The 12,985-nt window shown below is 47.0% G+C and overlaps 1 protein-coding gene across 5 annotated transcripts in view; it reads right to left on the reverse strand.

Annotated features, from left to right (window-relative positions):
- Positions 1 to 12,985, reverse strand: part of SHISA6 (shisa family member 6) — a 400,746-nt gene that overhangs the window by 45,104 nt on the left and 342,657 nt on the right. For all 5 annotated transcript variants that reach the window (XM_088468622.1, XM_088468621.1, XM_088468619.1 and 2 more), the window contains one exon: positions 10,805 to 10,867. In XM_088468622.1, the coding sequence (XP_088324748.1) occupies positions 10,805 to 10,867 (63 nt within the window). The remainder of the gene's footprint in view (positions 1 to 10,804; positions 10,868 to 12,985) is intronic.

The following is a 12,985-nucleotide window of genomic DNA, read 5'->3' on the forward strand; positions in this document are numbered from 1 at the left end:
AGGAAAGTGGCCTAGGGTTAGGAGGATGTAAAATTGAAGAAAGAGAACATGTGTGATGATAAGTGTATACTGTAAGAAAGGCGTTAGATAGGGAAGCTATGAGGGTTATGTGGGCAGATCTGGAATCTGATAAGATTGTCTGAAGAGGTGAATTTTCAGGGAACGCTTGAATGTTTGGAGACTGCTGGAAAGTCTAATTGTGTGTGGGAGGGTAACCGTGCATGGGAACAAGTAATGCGTATGGATGAGAGACACAGATTTGACACAGATGGTGACAAATCTGGGGAGGATAGGTAGATTTGAGTATCATCCGCGTACAGATGATACTGAAAACCAAAAGAGCTGATTAGTTTGCCAAGAGAGGTGGTATAGATTGAGAGAAGCAGAGGACCTAAGACTGAGCCTTACGGTACGCCAACTGATAGATGTAGCGAAGAGGAGGCAGAATTGGAAAAGCGAACAGTGAAAGAGCGATTAGATAGGTCGGATGAGAAGCAAGAAAAGGCTGTATCTTGAAGACCTAGGGATTGTAGTTTTGTATGAGAAGAGAGTGGTCAACAGTGTCAAAGGCAACAGAGATATATAGAAGAATAAGTAGTGAGTAATGGCCTTTAACTTTGGCAGTGACCAGATTATTTACTACCTTAGACAGTGCTGTCTCTGTGGAGTGTTGGGAACGAAAGCCTAACTGAATTGGGTCCAGTAAGTTGTGCAACTTAAGAAAGTGTGTGAGGTGAGTGTAGGCAAGGCTCTCCAGTAGCTTGGAGGGGCATGGGAGCCCCTCCAAACTCTCTCTCTCAAATGGTAATTTGAGAGAGAGTTAGGGTCAGAATTTTGTTTTTTCAAATGGGAAAATGGGAGTGATCACTGCATGCAACAGTGATGGAAAGATACCAGTAGAGAAAGAGAGATTACAGATTTTAGTTAAGATTGGGATGAGCACAGGAGACAGAGCTTTACTGATTTGTGAGGGTATAGGATCCAGAGGAGAGGAAGTAGAGTAGGAGGATGAAAAGAGTGTAGATACTACATCTTCATTTTGTGGGTATTCTTGAAAGCTTGGAGAGTGATAAAATTGTGAGAGATAGAGTACCAACCAATCTGCTCCCAACTGTCACTTTACAGGCCGTGTTTGAAAAATAACAGGAGCTGATTGGTTGGTATGTTATCTTTCACAATTTTATCTCTCTCCAAGCTTTCATGAATACCCCTCTATGTAGTTTATTTTAGTATAATATCTTCTCCATCTTGAGACACATCAATTCACATCAATTCCACCATATGTTTCATTGGACAATATATCATTCTTCACTAGACCAAGTTCATCAGAAAATACATTGATCCCACGGTGACATGTTCCATCACAACACATAGCAATCCCATTTAGACCACGTTCACTAGAAAATATATTTATAACCACAGTGACAAGTGTACCGCAAAACACCTCAATCTCACATCCAAATTCACTAGAACACACATCAATCCCTGTCATCCTGGGTTAGTCGGAGAACAGATTTAGCCCTAGAATTCAGGATTTTATAATCCTTGAAATCTCAAGGTCATAAAAATCAGAATAATCACTGTAATATCCTGTGCATCATTCTGAGCTAGTATAAGGTTATCAGAACATACAGAATTTCCTCCAGACTAATGGTGGGTACACACTGGGCAATTAGGCTCTAATTCAGAGGTGGTCGGAGGATGCAAGCGGTCGCTCAGAAACTGGGCGGCCGCTTGCATCCTGACCGGCCGCCTCTGTTTCGGTCGTTAGGCTGTGGGTTAACGCCCACAGCTCTAACGACCGCTAGGGTGATGGTCATTGACCATCGCGACCATCGGGGCTTACGACGAGACCCTAGGGTAGGGTCTCACTTGTCGTAAGCCCCGGAGAGCTTCTGGCTCTGTCAGAGCCGGAAGCTCTCCACTGACATCACTAGTGATGTGACATCACTAGACATCACTAGTGATGTCAGTGGGGCCTCCCCCAAACGGCAGGCATTCCCATGGGAATGCCTCCGTTTGGGCTACCACCCCCCCTGGCCCGCCTTCCAAACGGGGCGAGCTGTCAATCAACATCGACAGCTCGTCCCCTTTGAAAAGAGACCCGCTATGACCTGCGCTGTCAGTCGTAGCGGGTCTCACGCATGCGCATGAAGAAGCTGGCTCCCTCGTGCGCATGCTCACTAGACAAACATCGAGGTGGCCGTGCGGTCGCAGACTGTACGGCCGCCTCTGAATAAAGCCCTTAATGTGGACGACTGAACGATAACGATATCGTTATTGTTCAGTCGTCCACTTTATCGTCCATTTTTATCACAAAAACGGTGAACGATAACGATGACGCGCGTTCCCGCGGGTCGTTCATCATCATCGTTCATCGGGTTAACATGCAGGCCAACCTGACGATGTTGTCAGATTGCTGCATGTTGGGGAATAGGGGAAGAGAGCCCGGCGCTGAACGATATCGTTAATGATATCGTTCAGTGGGTGTGCTCAATGTCATGAACGACATTGAGCACACCCTGCCGGGGACACACTAGACGATATAGCTCAGGGAGCATATCGTCTAGTGTGTACGCACCACAAGTTTATCAGAAAATGTCGTAATACCGACCAAAGTTCATTGGTACATGTAGCAACCCTTACCACCTATACACCAAGTTCAATGGAGCAGCAAACCCACCACCCTAAAGTTTATTATAAAGTGTCTAAGCAAAAAGTGTTGTTTTTTGATGCCGGGTACTAATTTGGTAAACTTTGGGCACAGGACATTTCAGAAATAACAATAAGTAATATCCATCCTCAGTAATTATTAACAAATGTCATAGGGCCTGATTCAGTTTGGGGAATAGAGTAAGATAGAGCAAGTAACTGTGTACCTGGACAAACCATGTTGCAATGCAAGGGGTACAAATTAGGGGTGAGCGGGTTCGGATTTCTGAAATCCGAACCCCCCCGAGCCCCCCCGATCCGAGTCAGATCCGAGTCAGGCTCGACTTTTCCCGCCTGACTCGGATCTGAAATCGAGGCAAAACGTCATCATCCCGCCTTCCGGGTCTTGCGGGTTTTGGATCCTATATAAGGTACCCGCGTCGGCGCCATTTTCTCACTCGGATGTGGACAGTGAAGAGGGAGGGTGGGAGTTAGGGCTGGCTGGGCTGTGTAGTGTAGTGTAGTGTAGTGCAGAGTAGTGTTGTGCTGTGCTGTGCTGCGCTGTGCTGCTGTTGTCCACTACTTCAAACTCCATAGGGGCTGGCTGTGTTGTGCTGTGCTGCTGTTGTTAATAGGGGCTGTGTCCACTACTTCAAAGTCCATAGGGGCTGGCTGGACTGTGTTGTGCAGCAAGTTCTCCATAGGGGCTGTGTCCACTCCAAAGTCCTGTGCAGTGTGCCAGTCCTAAAGGGGTGCTGTAGTGTTGTCCAGGGGGTGCTCTGTCCATCAGGGGTGCTCCCCCCAAGTGCTAAAAAAATAATATTTTTTCTGTGTTTGTGAATTGTGTGCGCAGTAGCCGCACGTGCATCAACAAAGTAGTGCCAAGCGTGCGCCTGTGTCATAAGTAAAGGGCCAGCTGGCTTGACCGTTAAAGGGTGCTGTAACCCCCAAAGTACACTCCAAAGCAAAAAAAAAATTATTTTCTGTGTTTGTGAATTGTGTGCGCAGTAGCCGCACGTGCATCAACAAAGTAGTGCCAAGCGTGCGCCTGTGTCATAAGTAAAGGGCCGGCTGGCTTGACCATTAAAGGGTGCTGTAACCCCCAAAGTACACTCCAGTCCAAACCAAAAAAAAATATATTTTCTGTGTTTGTGAATTGTGTGCGCAGTAGCCGCACGTGCATCAACAAAGTAGTGCCAAGCGTGCGCCTGTGTCATAAGTAAAGGGCCGGCTGGTTTGACCATTAAAGGGTGCTGTAACCCCCAAAGTACACTCCAGTCCAAACCAAAAAAAAAAATATTTTCTGTGTTTGTGAATTGTGTGCGCAGTAGCCGCACGTGCATCAACAAAGTAGTGCCAAGCGTGCGCCTGTGTCATAAGTAAAGGGCCGGCTGGCTTGACCGTTAAAGGGTGCTGTAACCCCCAAAGTACACTCCAGTCCAAACCAAAAAAAAAATTATTTTCTGTGTTTGTGAATTGTGTGCGCAGTAGCTGCGCGTGCATCAACAAAGTAGTGCCAAGCGTGCGCCTGTGTCATAAGTAAAGGGCCGGCTGGCTTGACCGTTAAAGGGTGCTGTAACCCCCAAAGTACACTCCAAACCAAAAAAAAAAAAATATTTTCTGTGTTTGTGAATTGTGTGCGCAGTAGCCGCACGTGCATCAACAAAGTAGTGCCAAGCGTGCGCCTGTGTCATAAGTAAAGGGCCGGCTGGCTTGACCGTTAAAGGGTGCTGTAACCCCCAAAGTACACTCCAGTCCAAACCAAAAAAAAAATTATTTTCTGTGTTTGTGAATTGTGTGCGCAGTAGCCGCACGTGCATCAACAAAGTAGTGCCAAGCGTGTGCCTGTGTCATAAGTAAAGGGCCGGCTGGCTTGACCGTTAAAGGGTGCTGTAACCCCCAAAGTACACTCCAAACCAAAAAAATATATATTTTCTGTGTTTGTGAATTGTGTGCGCAGTAGCCGCACGTGCATCAACAAAGTAGTGCCAAGCGTGCGCCTGTGTCATAAGTAGAGGGCTGGCTGGCTTGACCGTTAAAGGGTGCTGTAACCCCCAAAGTACACTCCAGTCCAAACCCCCCAAAAAATTATTTTCTGTGTTTGTGAATTGTGTGCGCAGTAGCCGCACGTGCATCAACAAAGTAGTGCCAAGCGTGCGCCTGTGTCATAAGTAAAGGGCCGGCTGGCTTGACCGTTAAAGGGTGCTGTAACCCCCAAAGTACACTCCAGTCCAAACCAAAAAAAATATTATTTTCTGTGTTTGTGAATTGTGTGCGCAGTAGCCGCACGTGCATCAACAAAGTAGTGCCAAGCGTGCGCCTGTGTCATAAGTAAAGGGCCGGCTGGCTTGACCGTTAAAGGGTGCTGTAACCCCCAAAGTACACTCCAGTCCAAACCAAAAAAAAATTATTTTCTGTGTTTGTGAATTGTGTGCGCAGTAGCCGCACGTGCATCAACAAAGTAGTGCCAAGCGTGCGCCTGTGTCATAAGTAAAGGGCCGGCTGGCTTGACCATTAAAGGGTGCTGTAACCCCCAAAGTACACTCCAGTCCAAACCAAAAAAATATATATTTTCTGTGTTTGTGAATTGTGTGCGCAGTAGCCGCACGTGCATCAACAAAGTAGTGCCAAGCGTGCGCCTGTGTCATAAGTAAAGGGCCGGCTGGCTTGACCGTTAAAGGGTGCTGTAACCCCCAAAGTACACTCCAGTCCAAACCAAAAAAAAATATATTTTCTGTGTTTGTGAATTGTGTGCGCAGTAGCCGCACGTGCATCAACAAAGTAGTGCCAAGCGTGCGCCTGTGTCATAAGTAAAGGGCCGGCTGGCTTGACCGTTAAAGGGTGCTGTAACCCCCAAAGTACACTCCAAAGCAAAAAAAAAATTATTTTCTGTGTTTGTGAATTGTGTGCGCAGTAGCCGCACGTGCATCAACAAAGTAGTGCCAAGCGTGCGCCTGTGTCATAAGTAAAGGGCCGGCTGGCTTGACCATTAAAGGGTGCTGTAACCCCCAAAGTACACTCCAGTCCAAACCAAAAAAATATATATTTTCTGTGTTTGTGAATTGTGTGCGCAGTAGCCGCACGTGCTTCAACAAAGTAGTGCCAAGCGTGCGCCTGTGTCATAAGTAAAGGGCCGGCTGGCTTGACCATTAAAGGGTGCTGTAACCCCCAAAGTACACTCCAGTCCAAACCAAAAAAAAAAATATTTTCTGTGTTTGTGAATTGTGTGCGCAGTAGCCGCACGTGCATCAACAAAGTAGTGCCAAGCGTGCGCCTGTGTCATAAGTAAAGGGCCGGCTGGCTTGACCGTTAAAGGGTGCTGTAACCCTCAAAGTACACTCCAAAGCAAAAAAAAAATTATTTTCTGTGTTTGTGAATTGTGTGCGCAGTAGCCGCACGTGCATCAACAAAGTAGTGCCAAATGTGCGCCTGTGTCATAAGTAAAGGGCCGGCTGGCTTGACCGTTAAAGGGTGCTGTAACCCCCAAAGTACACTCCAAACCAAAAAAATATATATTTTCTGTGTTTGTGAATTGTGTGCGCAGTAGCCGCACGTGCATCAACAAAGCAGCAGCGCCAAACGTGCTCCTGTGTCCCATAAGTAAAGAGCCAGCTGGCTCATTTCTTAAAGGGTGGTGTAACCCACAAAGTGCACTACTCTCCAGCAAAAATAAAAAAATATTTCCTGTGTTTAGCCGCACGTATATATCAAATCGATATAACATAAATGGAGGACCAAACTTTCTCCGATAAAAATAAAATAGAGAAAGATCAAGAACCACTTTCTCCTAGTGCTGAAGCTGCTGCCACTAGTCATGACATAGACAATAACATGCCATCAACGTCGTCTGCCAAGGCCGATGCCCAATGTCATAGTAGAGGGCACATACAATCCCAAATTACAAAGTTCAGGAAAATTACCTTGAAAAAAACATTTAAATCAGCTGAAGAGAAACGTAAACTTGCCAATATGCCATTTACGACACGGAGTGGCAAGGAACGGCTAAGGTCGATCCCTAGTATGTTCATGACTAGTGGTTCAGCTTCACATGACGATGGAAGCCCTCCTCCCACTAAAAAAATCAAAAGAGTTAAGCTGGCAAAAGCACAGCGAAGAACTGTGCTTTCTAAGAAGATATCACAAATCCCCAAGGAGAGTCCAAGTGTGGTGGTGGTTGCGATGCCTGACCTTCCCAGCACTGGACGGGAAGAGGTGGCTCTTTCCACCATTTGCACGCCCCCTGCAAGTGCTGAAAGGAGCACCCACAGTCCACTTGCTGATATGCAAATTGAAGATGTCACTGTTGAAGTACAACAGGATGAGGATACTGGTGTAGCTGGCGCTGAGGAGGAAGTTGGCGAGGAGGATTCTGATGGTGATGTGGTTTGTTTAAATCAGGCTCCGGGGGAGACAGTTGTTGTCCGTGGGATGAAAAAGCCCATCATGGTCATGCCTGGGCAGAAGGCCAAACATTCCACCTCTTTGGTCTGGCAATATTTCTATCCAAATCCGGACAACAACTGTCTTGCCATATGTACCATATGTAAAGGTGAAATAAGTAGGGGTAGGGACGTTAACCACCTAGGAACATCCTCCCTTATACGGCACCTGCAGCGCGTTCATAAAAAGTTACTGTCAAGTTTAGAAACTTTGGCTAAGACCATAAGCAGTCCAGGGACACCTAAATCCCGTTGTCCTGTTGTATCCAAGCGCCTGCAAACCACACCGTCAACTCCCTCCTCGTCAATTTCCTCCTTAGTCAGGATCGGAAGTAGTCCTGCAGGCCATGTCACTGGCATGACTGACTCTCTTATCCGGGATTCCTCTGGAGGATCCTGCATTGCTACGCCTACTGCTGCCGCTGCTGCTGTTGCTGGGAGTCATTCATCATCCCAGAGAGGAAGTAGGAACACCACTACTTTTACTAAACAATTGACCCTCCAACAGTCCTTAGCGAGAGGATGAAGTATGACAGCAGTCATCCTGAAGCAAAACGTATAACTGAGGCCTTTACTGCTATGTTGGTGTTAGAAGTGCATCCGGTATCCGCCATTAGTGCAGTGGGATTTAGACAATTGATGGAGGTAGTGTGTCCCCGGTTCCAAATCCCGTCTAGATTCCACTTCACTAGGCAGGCGATACCGAGACTGTACAGAAACGTCAGAAAAAGTGTCCTCAGTGTCCCGAAAAATGCCGTTGTACACAATGTTCACTTAACCACGGACATGTGGACAAGTGGAACAGGGCAGACTAAGGACTATATGACTGTGACAGCCCACTGGGTAGATGTATCACCTTACGCAGCAACAGCAGCAGCGTCACCAGTAGCAGCATCTCAGAAACGCCAGCTCGTTCCAAGGCAGGCTACGCTGTGTATCACCGGTTTCAGTAAGAGGCACACCGCCGACAACCTCTTAGAGAAACTGAGGGAAATCATCGCCCAGTGGCTTACCCCACTTAGACTCTCCTGGGGATTTGTGATATCTGACAACGCCACCAATATTGTGCGGGCATTACATCTGGGCAAATTCCAGCACGTCCCATGTTTTACTCACACAATAAACTTGGTGGTGCAGAATTTTCTGAAAAGCGACAGGGGCGTGCAGGAGACGCTTTGGGTGGCCCGAAAAATTTCTGGCCACTTTCGCCATTCAGCGACTGCGTGCCGAAGACTGGAGCACCAGCAAACACTCTTGAACCTGCCCCGCCATCACCTGAAGCAAGAGGTTGTGACGCGGTGGAACTCAACCCTCTATATGCTTCAGAGGATGGAGGAGCAGCAAAAGGCCATACAAGCCTATACATCCACCTATGACATAGGCAAAGGAGGGGGTATGCACCTGACTCAAGCGCAGTGGAGAATGATTTCCGTGTTGTGCAAGGTTCTCCAGCCCTTCGAACTTGCCACACGTGAAGTCAGTTCAGACACTGCCAGCTTGAGTCAGGTTATTCCCCTCATCAGGCTTTTGCAGAAGCAGCTGGAGAAAGTGAAGGAGGAGCTAAGACGGAGCGATTCCGCTCGGCATGTGGGACTTGTGGATGAAGCCCTTCATTCGCTTTGCCAGGATTCCAGGGTGGTCAATCTGTTGAAATCATACCACTACATTTTGGCCACCGTGCTCGATCCTAGGTTTAAAGCCTATTTGTGGTGTCTCTCTTTCCGGCCGACACAAGCCTGCAGAGGTGCAAAGACCTGCTGGTGAACACACTGTCAGCTGAAGTGGAACGTGACACGTCAACAGCTCCTTCTTCATTTTCTCCCGCAACTGGGGCTGCCAGGAAAAAACTTAGGTATCCTAAGCAACCCGCTGGCGGTGATGCAGGGCAGACAGGACCAAGTTTGGACATCTGGTCCGGACTGAAGGACCTGGCAACAATTTCTGACATGTCTACTGTCACTGCATATGATACTGTCACCATTGACAGAATGGTGGAGGATTACATCGGTGACAGCATCCAAGTAGGCATGTCAGACAGTCCATACCTGTACTGGCAGGAAAAAGAGGCAATTTGGAGGCCCCTGTACAAACTGGCTCTATTTTACCTGAGTTGCCCCCCCTCCAGTGTGTACTCCGAAAGAGTGTTTAGTGCAGCCGGGAACCTTGTCAGCGAAAGGCGTAGGAGGTTGCTTCCACAGAATGTGGAGAAGATGATGTTCATCAAAATGAATTATCAGCTCTTCCAGGGAGACCAGCCTCCAGAACGTACAGAGGGACCTGTGGTGGTGGATTCCAGTGGGGACGAGTTAATACTCTGTGAGGATGAGGATGTACACACTGAAGAGGGTGAGGAATCGGTGGATGAGGAGGATGAGGATGACATCTTGCCTCCGTAGAGCCAGTTTGTGCAGGGACAGATTAATTGCCAGCTTGTTTTGTGGGGGCCCAAACGAACCAATCATTTCAGCCACAGTCGTGGGGCAGACCCTGGCGCTGAAATGATTGGTTTGTTAAAGTGTGCATATCCTGTTTATACAACATAAGGGTGGGTGGGAGGGCCCAAGGACAATTCCATCTTGCACCTCTTTTTTTTCTTTGCATTATGTACAGTTTGGGGCCTAGTTTTTCAAACTGCCATCCTGTCTGCCACTGCAGTATCACGCCTAGATGGGTCACGTGTTTGTGCCGCCCACTCGTGTCGCTTAGCATAGTCATCCAGCTACCTCGGTGCAACCTTTTGGACATAAAAACACTATTGTGAGGTGTGAGGTGTTTAGAATAGACTGGAAATGAGTGGAAATTAAGGTTATTGAGGTTAATAATAGCATAGGAGCAGAAAAACCTACAAATTCTGTGATTTTAGCTGATTTTATGCTTTTTTTCAAAAAAATACAGATCCAAAACACAAAACCCAGAACCCAAAACACGGAAGGGTGGTTTTGGCAAAACCAATCCAGATCCAAAACACGAAGAAAGATCCAGATCCAAAACCAAAACACAAAACACGAAAAGTGGCTGGTGCACACCCCTAGTACAAATACATAAGACATTTTTGCATGCAAGTTAAATACTGGTTGCGTTTGCATGTAGCCCACAAATTCTGGACAGCTTTATTTTTACACTGTAGTTTAGATATCAGTTTGGAAACACCCCTCCCAAATCTAAATCTCTCTGCCAGGGGCATAACTAGACCTAGGGTGTCCCCATAGCAAAATTTTCATGGGCCCCCCTAGGTCCCCGCCCCCCCTCGGCCCCCGCTCTCTCCCTGACTTACCTCTGGTGGTCACATCCTCCTTCAGTGTGTACTGCGCAGGGAAGGCACAACTCCTCTCCCGTACAGATCCATCTCTCCTCACTGACTGATGATGAGAGGAAGCTGCCATGCCTCCTCCCAGTATCAGTCAATGAGGAGAGCCGGAGGCGGAGCTGACCGGGAGGGCAGATGTGCCTGCCTTGCTCAGAACACTACTGGAGGATGCGACCACAGCTGGCCTGGCACCGTAGGTGCAAGGGGGGAGGGGGTCCCGGAGGCAGTCCGGGCCCCTAACAGCCGCACCCCTTGCACCTACAGTAGTTACCCCAGTGCTTTCTGCACATTTTACATCTGCCCCACCTAAGTTCTTTCTTACTCTATTCCCAACTCTGAATCAGGCCCCATAACCCCAGAGGAAATCTGTGTTTACAAGAGACCTGATTATTGGAAACCCACTTACCATTGGTGGGCGTCTGGGAGGCATTGTTGAGCACGAGGTGGTTATAATTTTGCTGATGATCACCTAAAAAAATCATAAAACAACTTGTGTCAATAAATAGAGCAAATTTTTTATGTTTAGAAAAAATGTACAGAATATAAAATTAAAACCATGATAGTTATAGTACAGTACAGTACGTCATATATCTGTATGGGGCTATATGTGTGTGTCTCTATATAAATGTGTCTGTGCATGCATCTTTATGTGTGTATGCCTGAAAGTGTATATGTGTTGGGTTTGGGACAAACTCTGTCTCACTCATGTATCATACAGTCCCCTTGTATTATTTGGTCCAGACAGAGACCCGATTTGTACTGTCAGGGAAATAAGGACGTGATATACATCACCAATGGGAACCCATACACTGAGGTCCCAAGGCCAATCATGCCAGGCAGCTGCCAACTAATCAGGCCAGGGGGTGGTCAGAAAAAGGTTGAGGTCAGAGTTAACAGAGCTAAAGTCAGTATAATCTAAGCTTTAATTAAATAGACATGTAAGTTTTATTTCCTAGAACACTGCTTAGTTTAGCATCATTTATGGCTTAAAGTAATCATGAGAGTGAGAGAATGTCTGGAATGTCTTTATTACACTTGGCACTCTTATGCATTTAAAGCAAATTATTTTTTACATTGTTTAAAGTGTCTCTAGAAATGCGCTTCTGCAAATTAAACGTGTCCCACAAATGTGTGGTTTGGTGGAAAGCTAAGGGGCCTATCCATTACACGACTTTGTGAACAATCCGACCAAAATCAGGAGGTTTTGGTCGAATTGTTCACAAAGTCGGGTAAAGGATAGTTGGCAAGGACCAGCGATGCGCGTGCACAACCTGACGACGCTCGTCAGGTTCGGCATGTTCAGAGATAGGAGGTCGGACTCCTGCACTGAATGACGTTCAGAGCGGGCACCGCACCTCGGCGACCTGAAGGTCTGAACACTAGACGTTCAGTCTTTCAGGTCACCTAGTGGATAGGCCGCTTTAGGTATAGAATGTTACCAAACAAGATCCTGTGCTGTGCCGCTGTTTTACCCTTCATAAATGAGACTCAGTACAGGGCATCCATTTTGTGGAAGCTGCTCTCAGGGAATTCCCATTTTTAAAATGTATATTAGTTATAACCGTTTATTTTAATTTGTTGTGTACAGTATATTACAAACACAAGTCAGAAAACAAGATATATTACAATGGCATAACTGAACATAGGATATGAAATTCAGCTTAAATGAGACACCAATGGCAAGCTGAATTTGTTACGAAAACAATATATTTGCACTTCAGTGAATGAGAAATCTGTTATCTAACATTGGCTGGCAACGCAGTCCTCCTGCTCCATGCTCTCTCTCTCTCTTCTGTGCCAAACAGCTAACAGCATTGCCTGAATGTTCTTCTCATTCTTGTCCTGCACAGATCTCTCACAGCTTGTGGGGTTCAGTGCAGGGCAGGAATAGCACTATCCATTAATGCTGGAAGCTGCTGTGTGTGTCACTGGCGCATCCATCTCACAGGGAGAAAGCAGCAGAGGACAGTGCAGAGGTAAGTATAATTGTCATCATATATAGCTGGGTACATTAGTCTTGGTACCATATATAGCTCTGTTAGCCTTGGAACCAGATATACAGATATGTCTTCTTTATGCACTGTGGCTTCAGTCACACCAAATAGCCCGTCTCGGCACATCAGGTCCCAACTACTCGGGTGCCGAGTGGCTTTTTGCGTCTTATTTGATAAATAGATCAAGTGGGAGTGACGAAACTACTTTGCTAGATTATACTGGTCAATTTGATGTGTCACATATGTACAGATCTGCCCAGTTACATTGTTTTTCATAGCGCAGCGAATCGCGCTATCCGTGGCGCGAGACAGACTCCCACGGTCAGAGATGGGCATTCACATCCCCATATGATATAATGGGAGATGCACTCCCATGATCGGGGATGCGCTTTCACGTCTCCATAGGACTGAATAGAGACGCACTCCTGCGATCGTGGACACGCCATAGCGTAGCGTGGCGCATAGCACGATTCGCAGGCATGTTTGTGCCGTTATCAGCCACAATGAACGTGGGCGCATCTGAATGTCCGTGTGCGATTGAGTCTGAATCTGCGTAAAAAGGGCTCCGATGTAAGCGGCCGCAGCGTTTTCTC

The sequence above is a fragment of the Taudactylus pleione genome, unplaced genomic scaffold (genome assembly GCF_031769625.1).
Source record: "Taudactylus pleione unplaced genomic scaffold, aTauple2 ptg000012l, whole genome shotgun sequence".
Taxonomy (NCBI): Eukaryota; Metazoa; Chordata; class Amphibia; order Anura; family Myobatrachidae; genus Taudactylus; species Taudactylus pleione.